We start from the raw sequence: 18,216 nt of genomic DNA, 5'->3' as shown, positions 1-18,216 counted from the left end.
GAAAAATACCACTAAAGAGAAAAGCCAATAGTAATAATTATGAAGAACAAATAAGAAATGAGAAAGGTAATTCAGCGAAAGCGTGGAAAGAGAACAAAACGTGTAGGCCACGGCTGAAGGAAAAAAAGAAGAAAATCGCTGTATATTTTCTATAAAAATTGTATTCGAAAATTTCAGCATTATTTCTCTCATGCGAATTCGTTGTTAAGTTTGAAAGCAAGAGATTTTAAAGAAAAATACATTTTTAATATAGTACAATGTTTTTTAAATCTATGAAAAATTACAAAATAATTTATCTTAGTTCCATGGGAAATTTTGAGTTTTCAATTGATATGGAAATACTTGTTTAAGTTTTAAATTGAGTTTTTCATGTAGATATTCAACTAACCTGTTGCATTTAAATTTTAGGAGTTTTACATAAAGGGTGATTAATTTAGAGGTATCGGATTTTAAATTGAAATAAAACAACGAAAATTCAAATTGATTGGGCAATTTTTACTATTATATTTTTATGTAGAACCATTCATGATATTTATTTTTTTAAAATAATCCTTTTCAAATGTTGACCGTAATTTGGTCTCCCGTAAGCACCAGTTTTGAATGATGCACTAGAGGACTTCGGTCGGTATCTTGTGAACAACTTTAGTAATGTTGGCTTCCAATGCCACAATCGAAGCTGGTTTATCCACAAAGCATTTAGACTTTGCATCCTCCACAAATAAAAGTCTAAAGGTGTGATATCACACGATCTTTGTGGCCAAGCCATTGGTCCGAGACGAGCGATAAATTGCACACCGAAACGACGATGCAGTTACTCCATTGTTTCTCGGGCTATATGGCAAAAAACGCCGTCTTGTTGGAAATATCTAAATGTGGAGGTCTTGGGTTTCAATTTGTGGCATAAAAAAGTCGTTTATCACGGCACGATAGCTTTCGCCATTCATTGTTACACTGGCGCCTGCTTCGGCTTTGAAGAAATATGGGCCGAAGATGATTCCTCCAGCCTATAGGTCGCGCCAGACTGTTATTTTCAATGTATCTAATAACTGTTCTTGACTTGCTTCGGCTTGCTCTGCAGCGCAAATACGGCAATTTAGCTTAATGACGCAACCAAAAATGGGTCTCATCTCTGAACATCATAAATTGGTCTTAAGCGCGCGAGGAACTCTTTTCACAGTGACTCACATCTCCGTTGGAAGAACCAACTGTTGCTGGATGTGTCCGCGTTCGGTATTTCTAACTGGCACCAGCGAGCGCAGGACAGAAAAAGCTGACGCGTTATTTTGCATTTGGCCAAAATCGACTCATGATTGTAGCGCCACGTAAATAAGTTAGTAAGAAATCGAAAACAAAAATACCTCTTGTGACACTCAAGTTCAAAATTATTTCTAATTGAAAGCTTCTAATAATTTTTCAGCTAATTTGTGTATGTCTGGAGGAATTGTCGCTGGGTGCGTACAAAGAAAAGATGGATGGTTTCTCGGGCTGTTACTCCTATCTCACGCGCTTACTTTTATTTTAATATCATATTTTATTTTATTTTAATTTACAGTGACTCAACTTTTCGTGTTCTTTTGATCTCAACCCGCAGGTGTTTCGGAGCCAAACTTTTTTCTAATTTTAGCGGCATGTTTCGGTTGTTGTTGTAGCAGCATAAACATTCCCCATATATGTAGTGGGAATGTTGCTGAAGTCATGGTCCTTGGCCAGATATAAATCCGGGTCGTTCTGGTTACGAAGAACCGACTGTCCTGGGAACGGAAATGTTTCGGATCACATGTTTTGCTGGAAGACAGTGTCCACCCCATTTTTCCGTAATTGATTCACCCTTCCCTGGCGTTATTCTTTCAGGATGGTGATATATTGATTCGTTCGCATAAGACCTTGAACTTTTTCACACTTGCTAACCAAACTCCTTGACATGCATCCTCACGTTTTCACGGCAGTCGATTGTACGTTACCCGAACAACTCGGATTTATATCCAACGTGGGACTGTCACTCCAGCATCATTCCCAGTATATGGATGGAGAATACTTATGCTGCTACAACAACATGTATCCATCGCCTCCACTGTTTTTTAATGCCGCTCGAATATACATATCCTGAGCATTTGCCATGTTTTTCCATGTCCATCGGCGCCCATCGTGACCAAATCGGAGCATAACAAATTGCTCAGTAAGCAGTTTCTGCTAGGGTGCTACCTGCTCGAGCCTGAGCCACCTCCCAGGTACATCAGGAGGCATTTCCTCAACTACGCGGACGAAATCTTAGACAAAACAAACATACAGCTACTGGATCGGACAGAGTACAGACAGGCTATAAACGACATTCATCGAGAGACTCTCACCACCTTCTTAAGCTCCCGACCCCCGAATGTCGTTATCGGAGTCCAACCACCACCAATCGCAGACGAAGAGCTCCAACTTCCCCGAAAATCCCGCGTAACCTTGGCACAATTACGTTGTGGATATTGTAGCAGGTTAAACTCCTACTTATCCAAAATCGACCCCGACATACCAAATATATCTCCGGCATGTGAAGGCATCCCGCACGACACTAACCATTTTTTCACATGCCTCATCAAACCCACTCATCTAACACCCTCTGCCTCTGGACCCAACCCGTCGAAACAGCTAGTTTCCTGGGCCTACCGTTAGATGAGCTAGACGAAGACGACCGGTTATTACGTTACACTGACAGGGCAAAGGTGCTACAACTGATACAACAACAACAACAACCAAATCGGTTTATTTTGGTTTAATCGGGCTGAAGTAATTGCTCAGCCGGCTTATACTTTTTGTTTCCCAAATTCTAGCAAACTCTTGCGGCCTTATTAAAAAATATTTTCTTCAGTATCTCAACTCATCTCTATTTGAATGCTCAAACCTGTAAAAGTATTTCGTTGTCGGGCCTTTGCTACTGACGTGTGTGAAATTCGTTTAGAGAGGCTGCCAGCCGTCAGCGTGGTGTCGAGGCGTCGAATGGATGTCTGTTCTCGTCAGTGCTGCCAGAATCTTCCAAGCTAAAATTGCTAGATTTTTGAAGAAAAATTGCTAAAAGTTGCTAAAAATTTTCTGAAAATTGCTAGAAAAATTGCTAAGCCATTAAAATCTTAATTTTCAACAAATGTACATATTTATTTAATGAAACGTAGAAATTATTACTGAAAACACTTAAAAACAATGTACATTTAAAATTCATTACTTAATCAATTTATAAACTAAATCAGTCTTAAACTAAAGGATACTTAAAATATTGTCTAGCTCGTCAGCTTCACATACATCAGAATATTTTTCACTGCTTGTTATTTGACTCAAATATTCATTTGGCAGGACATAATTATGGCAACATTTGCCATGTCTTTCTAGTCCATATCTGTAATAATATTCGAAGTTAAATATGTTCCATTTGTATTTTGGTGAAAATTATTCAAAATTAAGTCTTACCTTATATACATTATTGCATTTAATGTTTTAAGGCTCATGGCGTTGCGTAATTTGCTCTTAACGATGTTCATTTGTGAGAATATCCGCTCAACTTCTGCATTCGACCACGGCAGAGAAAGAATTTTTAAGGCGAATTCCGCTAAGTCGCTAAACGGATTATTATTTCCAGCGTCTTTGTACTTAATAACTTCCGTCCAAAATTTGCTGGTGTCCTCTACAAACTCCCATTTTATAAAATTAATTTTTTCAATTTGCAATTGAATATTTTCAATGTTTTTACATTCAAAATATTCTAATACTTTGAAAATTTCTTTACTTTTTGAAACTTTTAGCATGTTTTGTACAGAAAATAAATTTACAAGTTGCATTATTTCTATATTATCTGGTAACCTAGAAATTGTAAAAAAATTATTGTAAGATATGAACTTAAACCAAAATTCCCATATTACCTTTCACGTAGTTGGATTATTAATTCTTTAACAAATTCCATGCAAATTTTTCTAATTTCCAGCTCCTGTGATAGAAATTGAGCCTCTTTAATTTTTTGCTCAAAAGCATAGCCCAAATACATATTAGGCACTGCTGCATTTTCCAAATCATCTTCTAAAATGTTAATTTCATGATCTGATTTAAGCGAATTTATGGCCACAATTACATCGGAAAGTAATTGGGTTGGGTTTCCATTCCGTGCTTGGAAGTTTTTATTAAGACTTTGCATCTCTTTTAGAATTGGCTTTAAAAATACCAAATACAGATAATTTGTATCGTCTTTATACAATCCGTTTAGAATGTGAGCTTTGTGACACTTTTCAGTAGTAGCTGCTAACTCGAAATGCAGCTTCAGCTCCGTCCACTGATCCACGATACGAGAAACCGCACTCTCTATCGACAACCATCTTGTGTCACATACTCTCGGTATTTTTAAGGGATTCCATTGTATTAAATAAAAAAAAGCGATTAGTTTAAAATAGGAAAATCAAAGAAAACAGACATTTAACAATTACACACACAAAACAACAAAGTTTTACTGTATCTATCCATTTTTAATACATTAGTTATAGACAATCACAATTCGGATTATTTTTGGTTAATACATATATTTGTATGTGTACCTTGTTATCATTTATACATTGATACATCTTTTTATAATTTAATTGGCGACTACAACTTTTCGAAAACCAGGAGTAAGTCTCATGCACAAGAAATTCCAGGTTGTCCGGTAAAACTTTTGTGCACGACTTTGTAACAGCTAGTTGAACTGAATGACATACACATTTTAAAAGTTTCAGAGAGGGAACTGATTTCCTCAACTCTGTGTATACACTCTTTTTGGAGCCAGTCATTACATTAGCGTTGTCAGTGCCTATGCCAATTAAATTGGATATTTTTAAATTATTTGATAAAAGCAAACTTTTTACAGCATCTGCTATGGAAATGGCGTCTCCAGCATCGATTTGCTCGAGTCCTAGAAACGTTGATACTACATCCCATTTACTCTTACTGAAGTAACAAATAGCAACTCCTTAAGATTTAACAATATTTACAATTACATATTAATTAACATAAATACATGTATATACAAGCTAATATTTACTTAGACAAAAAGCTTACCAAGAATTTTTTCGACGCTGATGTCAGTAGACTCGTCCAATAGAAGACTAAAGCCTGAGTCTCCGATGTCGCTTCTTAAATCGCTAATAAAATGCATTGCCAGTACATTTTTAATGATGTAGGTGCACTTCGTTCTGCCTAGTTTTATATTTGCAGCAGCTTTGCAAGCTGAAAACTGCTCAACACACAACTTCGACAAATGATCACTTGTCGCAATCGCTGAGTGTTTGGCAATATGCAGACATAGTGCTGCTTCCTGCTCCTGCGTTTTGGTAGACTTTGGAACGAAATGCAACTTATTTTTCTGGGTACATGCGCCCATCACAGCTACATGTTTTTTTGAGGCAGCGTGGTGGCGAATGTCAAAAAGCTTTGCGCCTATTGAGGATTTGCAGTAGGCACAATATGCTCGCGTTGGATCAGTGCAATCCTTGCGAATCCATTGCTTAAACTCCTCGTCTTGAAGCCAGGCATCACGAAAATTTTGCTTGTAGACTTTTGGCATTTTGATCGCTTTGCTATCACCAAACAAATTCAAAGAGTTACCATACACAATAAAGTTGTTCATATAAACGAACCACTGAAATAAATACATGTTCCGATATCTTTGCGAACCGCTTTCATCGTAATTTGTGCAATCGATGACAAAAAGGTATAAAAAATGAAAAAACTCTGAAGAAAAATATAAAATTTGCGTTTTTTATAACAAAATTGCTAAAATTGCTAAGAAAAAATAAAAAGTTGCTAGATTTGTGGCTAATAGCATTTTATAAAGAAAAGTTGCAAATTTTTTCAAAAGTTGCCAGATCTAGCAACTAAATTGCTAAACTGGCAGCACTGGTTCTCGTTGTAATGCTTGGCTGCTCAACGGCTGTGCGTCGGCAACTGTCAACGGGCCGTTTCGGCTAATGGCTCTATTCCGCTGCTTTTAGCGTATTTTTTAATGAGCGTAACATCCACATTTGTGGCTATTTTATTGTCAGTATTTGCGACTTTTAACACCTATTTTTGCTGAAAGAAAATTAAGTTAGGGAATTCTGTTTTTTGCCAATCATACGCGAGTCAAGCAATATTTTCCATTTGGCAATGCTTCAGACACTTAATCGGCCACAGCCCAACGGTCCCCTGTTGATTATAACATTTACTTGCATGAATTTAAAAATCATAAATATGCACGTCAGTTAAAATTATTACTCAATAAAATTTTTAATGCCAACTTAATTTTTTTTTTTACAGAAATGTCAATTTCACCTTCACCCTCGCCCGAGAATTTAAGGATATGTCTGGTTGGCGATGTTGTTAACGATGCGGAAACAGTTGAGGCTGCGCGTTGTTTTAATGTTCCTGTCATCACCTCTGAGAATGGCTTGGATGTTCTCAACGATTCCGAGTGGCGTACCTATTTTGTGCTGAAAGATTTCGAGGGCCCCATTTTCGATGCGATACACAAAAACAAGAAATGGTAAGTGATATTCAACTACGAGTACATTAATTGATATTTACGAACAATTGACTAAGTTCGATTTTTGTCATACTTATTTTTTACGCAATGCTCTACACGCGCTGACTAAATTTTGCAAAATCCAAATCGCTCTGATATACGTATGTATGGGGGATATTTAGAGTGTTCTTAAATTAGCACGAGTGTATCTCTCAAATGACAATCACTTGTGCATAGACACTATTTTTAGATAATTTCAAACACATACAAATATTTATATGTATACATTCTATGAAAAGTGTTTTATGTATTGCCTTGGTTTTTTTTTATTATTTTTTTTTTTTGTTTTTTTGGCTTTTGGTGTTTATGGGGTTGTGGCACATCAACGGTTTCCATAAATTGACGCCATATGTCATCTTCGTTTGGCACCCTTTGTTAGCTGCCGGAAGTTTTGATTGTGTAATTCAGGCACTCGCCCTACTAATGCATATTCTGTCTGTCAATAATGTATGATACATACATACATATGTTGTTGCAGGCGAAAACAATGCCTCTATTAGCTTTGTTCTCCCACTTTTCCGGTAACAACAACAGCAAACTTTTTGAGTATTTAACCCATTAAAAGGGGACTTTTGGCCTATGCGCCGGTTTTTATGAATCTCACAGGATAAGTTAGTTTTGAGTCTTTGAGTAACAGTTTCTTTAAAGCAACGGTTGGGGCAGAAATAAAGAAATGTTGTTGGTAAAATTTAAAGCAATATAAATTACCCTGCGCCCGCCTGGTTGCCTGCTCGCCTGGTATGAGTGATTCGCGTTGGATGAAGTTTCAGGCCTGCCAAAATACTGCTATCAGGACAACCGTGGGATGCATCTTGATGTCTCTCCTGCAACATCTTTACAATGAGGCTTCCATGCTTCCTGTCAAGGAGCACACAGTAAAATGTTCAGCAAGCAATTTTTGAGGAGAGGACTACCTCTGCAGACATTCGCTAGAGCTTGCGCCTCTCAGGCGAGTCAGGAGACATTTCTTCAACTACACCGACGAGATCGAGAACAAAACACAAATGAAACTATTGAACCGGACAGACAGACATTAACCGATATTAATTGGGAAGCTCCTACCAATAAACACACGAGTCCCGAATGCCATTATCGAAGTCCAACCACCAGACATTGCAGGCTGCAAGAGCTGGAGCTGCTTCGTGAGACCGCGTAAGTTTGGCTCATTTACGTTCTGGATATTGTAGCAGGTTAATCTGCTACTTATCCAGAATCGACCCCGACATACTCAATACATGTCCGGCACTGTACGCAAGGTACACCGTACGATACTAAAACCACCTATTCACATGTCTTCTTAGGTACTACTCAGGTAACACCCCTCTCCATCTGGATCCAACTTATCGAAACAGCGCGTTGGGTCCACTGTTAGATGAGTTAGATGATGGAGGTCGCTAACTACAACGCTCTGGCAGGTCGTAGTGAACTGTTACAACAACAACAACAACAACAACAACAACAGCAGCGATAAGCAACTTAATATCTCACAACTTTGTTGTTTTATTTTTATTTTCCTATCGTTCTCAATTGGTCACCCTATACTTAGCACTTAGCAAATGACTGATTCGAGACGAAAAAATGTCAAGGTCTTCCCCAAAGTAACAAAATAAACAGGTATCAACTACACTTTCACTTTATGCGGTGAAATTTGTATTGTTTTTGCGAGCATTGGGTGAAAAATTGCATCCGAACAATGGTTGAAATACATAAATTGAATGATTAAGGGGTTATATATGATACCTTGTGTTGGACTAAAAAATCGAAATTTTTTTATGGCATATTCTAAAAGTACATCATCTTAAAAATATAAATTCAAAAAATCATAAAGATCGGAGCACTAGAACGAAAGTTAGAGACCGTGGAAGCGCGCGACCTTATCCATAAATGAAGTGCACGTAAAACTTTAAACGCGATTATCTCGAAGTCGTGTTTTTTTGAAAATTAGCGTCGCGGTGATCATTATTTTTCAAAAACTACTGGACCGGTTTGCATAAACTTTTTTTTTTAATTATTCAAAGTTACAATCTCGTGAATCTGAACGGTTCACTTTTTTTTTAATATTTGCCTAGTTCGCTGGAATTAATTTTTTTTGTAATTTTTCAACCCCTCAAAAATCGTTTATTTGGTGCAAAGCGGTTTTCATATCGAGACAAATTTTTTTTTGGGTAAATAAACCAAACCGTTCCGATTCACTAAAAAAATTTTTTCTACAACCATCATTTAATTTTTTTGATTTCAGTTGAGCTGCTCAAGCGCTACCGTGATCACCGCAAGCCTCTTCTAAAAAACGGCGTTTCGGGGAGGGGCGATATCAACAATAAATAATAACATTTTTTAAAATAAAAACACCAAAATGTATTCTTCGAGAGTTACCCTTAAGTATGATCTATGCCTCATTTGAATAAAAGTTCTAGAACATATTTAAAAAAAATTATGACAATCGTCCAGTTTTTCGGGCTCACAAGGTATATAACCCCTTAATTAAAATGGACATACTCGTATATACATAAGTACATACATACATATTGTAGTTTTTCATAAAGAAATGCGACAAATAACAAATTATTGCCTTCTGGAAGGTAAACAAATACAAAAAACCAAAAACAAACAAAATACTACATTTCCGGTGTGTTTCTAAAAAGTGCACATTTTTTTAAAATTGCTTGTCGGCCGCCCACCACAGGCACCCCTGCGGCGCCTTCGCATGCTTTCCACTTATGCTGCCATATATCATATCGCGAGTGTGCAAACATACAAATATACGTACGTATCATATGTATGTATTTCGATGGCTTTGTTTGTTCTGCTCCTTGTGATCTCGAGCGTTTGATGGCTACAAGTGAACTATTCATCATAATGTGGCTGCCAACATCGTCATCATGTTTATTTATCATCACTTCTCCGCAGCATTTATAGTGCACATACATACATACATACATACATACATACACACCCAAGCACCTACTCTTATTGATGTTGTTGTTGACATTTGATGGTGGATCGTCATCAACATTACTAGCGTAAAGTGAAAACAAGCATCAATACTACTGGTGGCGGTGTGGCGGTAACAGTGTTGAAGTTGATATCTGCAAATTTCATTCATCGTTTTACGGGCGTTCGTCTGTCCGCTTATATAAATACCCACATACATACATACATACATAAATATATGCAAATATAGACATACGTAAACGCTTGTACATCTTGATTTATTTATTTATCATTTCGTTTGGTTCAAGTTGTTTTGCCTATGATGCACATTGCTGGCGACCGCAGACTCTTCTTTCTTCGAGTCCCCCTTTAAAATTGTCGCACTAAAATTCTCATTGTTATTATTGTGCGGAATTTTTTTTTTTATTTTTATTTTTATTTTTTTTTTAATTTTTTTTTTTATTTTTTTTTTTATTTATTTTTTTTTTTTTTGCTCTTTTTTTGTTTTGGTTATTTTCTCTTTTTTCATATTTTTGCAAAATCGTGGTGGGACTTTTATGATCACTGAGGCTATTTTCTTTTATCGCGTTTATAAGTGCACGCGGAATAGAGACACGAAACATTTGTTTGCCATAATGGGAGGTATTAAATTTAGTCAGTTGCGGTAACGTTTTTAAATAGAAGACAGATTACAGCGCATTGGGGGTTTTACAAGTGGAAATTAGTGTTTTATAAACAAAATAAAGAACTCTGTGTATATAGTGACTGACATAAGTATAGGTACCATAACGACAATGGAATGAAAATCAAATTTTTCTAATCAACAATAACAAAAACTGTTTATTCCACATAAGTTTCGCATACATTTTAGTTAAGAAATCAAGCATATGTTTAAAATTTAAAGATACACTTAAAGGCCGTAAAATGTTAGGCCTTTTTATTTTAAGGGTTACATGGGTTACGTGGATTCAAAAAATCGTTTTTTTGGCTTATTAATTTCTACAACATCTCAAGAATATTATCCTAAATTGTCAAGTCTTTGCGAATAATAGTTGCGGGGATACAGCCTTTGGAATGTTTGCACTCCAAGCCACTTGCATTGTTACTCAAAACTTTAAACGTGTTTTCAAATTCGGTTGTCAAATGTTCTCGAAAACTACTCAACCGATCTTGATGACATTTTACACAGAATAGACGAATCGGCGGTTGCAGAATCGGCACCATAAATCAAGAAAATTGCGAAATGTACCGGATAATCTCTTTGTTAACTTCCATTGTAAACACCCTGTAACTCACAACTGAATGGAACAAACAAAAAAACAGCAAAAGATCTTTTTAGTGTGAAATGTCACCTTCACAGCGAGCATAAACTTCAAATTGTTTCATAGATACTTTACGATATACCATCGATCACGGCATCCCTCTACCGCAAAAATAATGGATTTCTTCTTCCCCACTCTTCTCGAATGATTTCACCACACCGACCATTTATGGAAATTACAATATTATACTGGTTGGTTGGGTGAAGTGGTGATTCTCCAATAATTCAATTATCGCTTCCGCACCATTTTGTTGCCACATCCTCGCTACCAACATATTATACGGTTATTCCTTCATAACTATAACCAGTCTGTCCGATTGAGAAACCTCTTAAAGCTGCAATTAGTGGTGCGGTATCTTAGCTGTAACCGTAACCAGAGCAATCAGCTGTTCTGATCAAACATATGGGCATCATTGTAAAGGATTATAGGTGACGCAACATAACGCCGTAGCCATAACCGTAGCTGTACGTATCTATTGAATTTTGGTTTCTGTTCGTGAAATACTTCACATTTGTTTTGATACTTGAGATAAAAATTTGAATAATAGAAACAACGAAAAATGAATTGACTTAGTGGAAAATTATGTTGTGTTGTGTTTTTATGACAAAATGCAAATTTTGTCAATAATTCTACTTCCATATCAGCTGTTTATGGGTTACGGCATGAGTAATCGTCATAAACTGTAATGATGCGGCTGTCGTTACACTTACAGCTTAATTTTTTTACGTCCATACCGGTTAGCTCTTCGAAATTTTCAAAATGCGGTTTGCTAAGCGTTAACAGGAAGTGGAAGATAATTTCCTTCTATATTATACCACTTTCCTGCCCCTTTAATTTAAAAACCCAGTCTTTATTTATTAAGATCGAATAATACGGAGTGTACATATTATAGCTCCAGATACCCGGCTATCAAGTAGTGTGAGTGCCTCGATACTCGCTCGAAAGTTGTTCATTGGTCAACTACTTAAATATTTGTTCGAAATTTTCGAGTTTCTGAACAATTTGAGCAGCTATAAAAATTTTTAAATTCTATTTGTTAGATTTTCTTTAGTTTTCCAACGACATTACCACTGTATAAAAAATTTGTTAAATTTTAAAAAAGTGCTGACATAAAAGTTGAAATCATCAAAAAAAAAGTCGTAATACTGGATCTCATTTAGAGTAATAATAAAAATTCGTCCGGGCTGTTCGAAAATGTGTGAACAAAATTGAGAGTTCTAGTACAGATGACTGTTGTGTATAGTACACAATATACGTTTTTGCATAGTGCCGGTTCAATTTCAGTAAGGGCGCAGTTCTTTGGCCATATTGCCAAATGACTTTCTTTCCAAAAACTCCACAAAAAAGAAATCCAATGCTATCAAATTGCACGATTAAGTCACAAAAGTAACTCCATCTTCAATTTTTGTCATCAAGAATTCTTTTGTTGCCGCGCTTTTGGGCAAGTTTCAGCATCCTCTCGAAGTCACTTCTCTTCGATATCAATTACAGCTTGAGTGTTTTTTTGTATCTTATGGGAACGCATACTCGAAGAAGAACTTTCCGATCACTTCACCAAATCAAAATGGGCACCAAACAAATAGCGTGTTGTGGTAGACGCATAGTATCAAATATGACAATGTGGACCTTTCCACCTTATTTGAAATGCGTCTCATCTGAGAAGGTTATCTTCTTTATTGTAAAATTTGTTCTCTGAACTTTTCAATGTTGTGTTCATTTGATCTTTAAAGCATACACAATTCACTGAAAACTTTTTCACGAAAGCCTTAGCTCACTCACTAACTTTGTTGAGAACGATAGTGAATCGAGGTAGATTCACCTAATGGATTCAGATGGTTGCTGTTGTAGCAGCAAAATATGTTTTATATACTATATAGTCTGCCCAATCGGATCTGTATTTGACCAATCCGATTCTTAGAAACTACATTGTACGGGCTTAGAATATTTATTACAGGCAATATGTGCCATAAAATGTACAAGGTGAAGTCCAAAATAAACAAGACTGACGTCCTAAAAATGTTTTTGATGGCGCCAATTTTTTAATGAGTTAGTGCGTTGGAAGTTACATCCCTAGCTGACTTCCAGTGAAAGCTTGGTGACATTCGGTTCAGTGGAAGCGAAGTTATTGCGTCGTAAAGTGTCTTTAATTTGTCTTTTTGTTTGTGTCATCGGTACAAAAATGAGTATGAGACAAAGAGCTAATATCAAATTTTGTTTTAAAATCGGTAAAACGTTTACCGAAACATTTGAATTGATGCAAAAAGTTTATGGCAATGATTGTCTATGTCGTGCCAGGGTTCATGAGTGGTTAACACGTTTCAGAGATGGTTGTGAAAACATAAATGACAATGAACATACGGGCCATCCTAAGTCAGTAATCACCGAAAACTCCATCGAAATTGTTCGTAAATTTATCAAAAATGAACCGAACTCAACGTTGAAATTCATGGAATTGGAGTTGAATATATCCAAAAACATCGATTTATTGCATTTTAACTGATCATTTGGGCTTAGGAAAGGTCTGTGCACGTATCATTCCCCACATGTTAATTGAGGACCAAAAATTGCTCAGAATTCAACATTCGAAAGACCTCATTAAAAAGGCGAGCAAAGACGAGAACTTCCTTTACAGCACTGTAACTGGTGATGAAACGCCGTGTTTCCAAAATGAACCTGAAACTAAGCGTCAAAGTGCCGAATGTTTTTACGATTCCAAGGGAATCGTCCATAAGGAGTTCGTGCCGACGGGCCAAACCGTTAATGCAATTTTCTATCTTGGCGTTTTGAAACGTTTGTTGCATCGCATTTGTCGAATTCGCCCGGAATAGCGCGACGGAGCAAGCTGGCTCTTATTGCATGATAATGCACTCATCGATCCACTCTTGTGACTGATTTTTTTGACTAGAAATCGCATCCATCAATCCATTCCATATTCACTCACCGTATTCGCCTGATATGGCGCCCTGTGACTTCTACCTTTTAGGAAAACTGCATTTGGCCATGAAAGGAAAACGTTTTGGGTCCGTAGAGGCCATCCAAAAAGCTCTTACCGACATCCTGAAGGACATTCCGGTCAATGAAGACATTCCGATCTTTCGAAAAGCTTTTAGATCGCGCAAAACAGTGTATCGAGGCCAGATGGGACTATTTTAAATAAATAAACCCGAAGTTATCAGAACAAATATCCTGTCGTTTCTGTTTTAGCTCAGTCTTGTTTATTTTGGACTTCACCTTGTATAGTCACCACCATTAGCTATAGTGGCTTCACATCTTCGAGTCATACTTTGTGTTAGTTCTGCCGAAGTTCTGAAGGTAATCGACCGCAAATCAGCCTAATTTGCTTTGATAACTGTTTGCCCGTGCATATTGGTTTTCCTTTGAGTTTTTGCTTAACTCTTGCCCACGCATTTTCAATAGGGTTGACATCAGGCGACTGTGAAGACCGATCCAGCATTTCAATCCCATTTTGCTGTTTCCATTTACGCACTTTCGTCTTCGATACTTGGGATCGTTGTGCGCTTGTAGGTTGGTTAGTTCTTCCAAATATCTTTGCAGTTGATGGCAATGATGCTTTTTGGTAAATTTCATTCATAAAAACTGTATTCAAGTTGGCGGTAAACACAAATAAGCGACCAAACACTTTTTCGGAGAAGCAGCCCCAAGGCATGTCTCTTCTGGTTTGAACTTACCCGCAATTGAAAAAACCGACTGCAGAACGGCCCTGTTTATATTGGAAATGCGGGATCAAGAGGAAGCTGTAGGGCGGCATATGACGGCTGATCCATTAGTTGCTTTGAGTGTTCGAAAAGTGACTTGTTTGAGTCCAGATTTTAGATTCTGCGTTGTCATAGCGCACAACATGGATCTTTCGATAATTCGTATTATATTTACATTAACTACATCTTAGAACCTCCTTCAGGATGTTACTTTTCAATAAAAATATAAAATTTCCAATATAAAAATATTTTGGATGCGTTATAGCCAAGAGTGCCTGAAGATAAACAAAAGCAATAACTAAATTTGTTGCTTTATTGCTAATTCGTAAATTGCTGAATTCATAAAACCAAAATGCGAAACATAAAGTTATTAAGCTTAGATGGACTGCAAATTTAAATATAAGATCACATTCGCTAAGCTTTTTTCACGCTTACATAGATACATATATAAATATGAATACCACAAAGTGGCCTCCAAATACATACATAAATATATGTATGTAAATGCGTTAGTTGCCTCGTAAGTGTTTGCACAAAAATAGGATCTGTATTGGACATCACCGTATTTGCGCATAACAGTGCACAGAAATGCACGCATTCCTTTAAATTAACGGGCATGCATTCAATATTTACGTATATGTGTATGCACATAAACATATGTATACTATATATGTATGCATGTATGTGGATACGCATGCACAAGTGCAAATATTTCATTGAGGTCTTAATGGATGCACAAGGCCTTTGAGAGTCAGCAAAATGTCGCCGGCATTCGGCTGATTTCGCATAGTAGGCCTAAGCGCAATAATAGTACAATAATAAAGACACATCAATACATCTTTAGGCTCGCATATTAACACTTATACACAAATGCTTACAAAGTGGCAGTGAGGGACACCATGGCGGATGATGGATGTTTTTTCTCTCATAGCTATTCATTGAGATTGGCGGTGTGCTGATGACGATTTAGGCGACGGAAACACATTTGTGACACGTTGCCAAAAAATGCGCATTGATCACTTTGTCTTCTCACCGCAAACAAGTTGATTTTTCAGCGAAATCCGAAATGATTTGCCGTCTTTTTTCGTTGCCATTCGCCATCAGCTGAAGTGCAGAACACAGTGATACAGATGGTAGGCGCTTTTGACGGACTATAAACGTTAGTCACAGCTGCCGGCTTGACCACATCGTTTCACCACTTCAAACGCTACATCATTAGAATAGCAACAACAAAGAGACACATTCATGAAAAGTAAAAGTGCCGATGAGGAAAAGTAGCGAACGATGAAGTGAACGAAGCGATGCTTTCAGAAGGTAGCAGGCGTGGGCACACACAAACAATTAGGTTTTTATATAAATATATGCATACTTTGTTTTTATAAAATACAAAGTTATATTTAATTCAAAAGCACAATAGAAACAGAAATAGCCGACTAAATTGAAATAACGCCAGAAATCTAATTGTTATTTATCGTATAAAAAATTTTACAAAAAATTTATTGCTTTAATATTGCAATGAAACATTTATTTAATTTTCATCTTGACATTGCGCTTGTGCTTGTGTGGAACTGAAAACAAAAGCATTTGGAAAAATTGAAGAATACGTATTAAAATGAGAAATTGTATCAAAAAAAAGCTGAGCGCCCAGGCAAATGAGTGGAGGATATGTAAGAATGCATGCATATGTATGTGTGTAGTCATCAATATAAATATTTATATATGCATACATATATGTTCATATGTATTTACAATTGTTTGTTTGCATGTTCCCTTTTGAGTATGCGTTGCGTGCCCCCAAATAGCCGAGAAGACCGGAGACCCTCAAAAAGTTTAAAAGCTGCAAGCGTCTGTCGCCGTCATCGTTTCTGCTCGTGTCTCTGGCCTCTTACATAGTTCAAAGCCAGCTGAGTCAACTGTGTGTTGCTTTGGGGATAACAGCAACAGCTATAGCGTCGATTACATTACAAGGACATCAATTTCACGTTTTTTTTCACATTTTTGAAATACTTTTAAGCGTATTTTATTTAATTCTACAAACAAAATTGTTTAGCTTGCTCGACATTCTTGCACAATGTGTATTCTCAAGTTGATGTACGAGTATATGTAAATATGTATGCATATGTATGTACAGTGGATGTATTAATAAAACAGGGTGATTCGAAATATTTTTTCTCTCATCATGGTTTTTAGTCTATGAAACATTGCATTCGTTGAATGCCCTCCACGACTCATTTGGTAACACAGATGCAAAATTTTACCCGATAGAAAACCGCGTTAAAATTATTGGAACCTGTTATGAAAATGGATGATCTTTAAGAACAACATATCGCGAACTTTGTGTTTTTTTGTGGGAATAATCTTCCGAATGAGCCGACTTGAAAAGTTGGTGACACAATTTCAAGAAACTTGTTCTGTAGCGGAAGAAGAAGAGGATTGGTAGACCAAAAACTGGACGTTCTGTTGAGAAAATTACTGCTGTAGCGCGAAGTGTTGCTGAACAATCTTCAACTCATCGTGGACATTTAAATGATGTAATTTTTCACATATAATTGTTAAGAGCCCAATTTTGAAAGCAGAAGGAAAAGAACCAGATGGATGGAAAAAAGAAGTAGGGGCTTTAGATTGGAGGATGGCGACCAGCAGTGGCTAATTACGTTCGTAGTAACCGCTTCAAGCTATTGATGAATTTCACCAGGTGTGTGATATTTAAACCCGCAATATCCGCAGGGGTAGCAAAAAAGTGAGAACCCATATGTCTAAATCTTTGCCCGACGACAGCAGGGCAGCTGAGAGGAAGGTGCTGAGATCGTTTCACCTCGTCCTACAGACAGCTTCTGCAGAAAGGGTTTGAAGCAATCCCATGTCTTACCGCATGGATGCCCAACGGACAATATCCGGTAAGGATACCTAATTGCTTAATTGCTTAATTCGATAACTGCGATTGTTTTAGCTTAAGAAGTTTCCCCGAGTGCTTCCGTTCTACCCGTGGCCAGAAAGATCTTACGACTTTGCACGATTGCGAACTAACGCAGCGCTCGCTGGGTTGACGCGAGATTTAGCTTTTTAGGAGCAGATTACAGTTTCTCAAGGGAACCCCAATTCCCTTACTTTGCAATGAAACTTGCTCTAGGGTCTCCTGTCTAGTCAACTCATTAGCCCAGCAGTTTCCCTCTATGCCACTGTGAATGGGAACCCAAATGAGCCTAATATTAAAGTATTCGGATGGAATCGTGAGAGAAGTGAGGCATTCATTGACTAATTTCGAACGCACAAACAACAAGCCCAAGACCCTAATTGCCTCTTGGCTGTCGGAGTAGATATCTACGTCCTTTACAGCATTTACAGAAGTAAGAACCCAATCAAATATAATTAACAGAAACAAATTTAAATAGATATAGTATCAATTTTTTTCATATGGACTGTTTATATTTTTTTAAGCAAAACTTCGAATATTTTAAATTTTTCCTCCACTTCTTTTCACATTTTTGCCTACATTTACTTGCATTTGTAAGATTTGTTTGCGAGCTTCTCCCGACTTTGTATCTTATATTCAGCCAACTCTTGCCACTTTTGGTTAACATTCAGCTTTGAATTAATGAATGAAATGGCGGTTTGCACTTCGAACTCATGGTCTTTTGTGCCCCCTACTCATCACGGTACCTCATCCAGACCCAGTTCCCTAAGCTTA

General features: G+C 37.0%; 1 protein-coding gene across 4 annotated transcripts in view; it reads left to right on the top strand.

Moving 5' to 3' along the window:
- LOC129242969 (protein ECT2) overlaps positions 1-18,216 on the top strand; it is a 66,918-nt gene that overhangs the window by 21,626 nt on the left and 27,076 nt on the right. For all 4 annotated transcript variants that reach the window (XM_054879948.1, XM_054879947.1, XM_054879949.1 and 1 more), the window contains one exon: positions 6,295-6,520. In XM_054879948.1, coding sequence (XP_054735923.1) covers positions 6,295-6,520 — 226 coding nt within the window. The remainder of the gene's footprint in view (positions 1-6,294; positions 6,521-18,216) is intronic.

Source organism: Anastrepha obliqua, chromosome 3 (genome assembly GCF_027943255.1).
Source record: "Anastrepha obliqua isolate idAnaObli1 chromosome 3, idAnaObli1_1.0, whole genome shotgun sequence".
NCBI classification, from domain to species: Eukaryota; Metazoa; Arthropoda; class Insecta; order Diptera; family Tephritidae; genus Anastrepha; species Anastrepha obliqua.
Note: the sequence above shows the minus strand (reverse complement) of the source record. Positions and strands in the feature narration are given on the sequence as shown.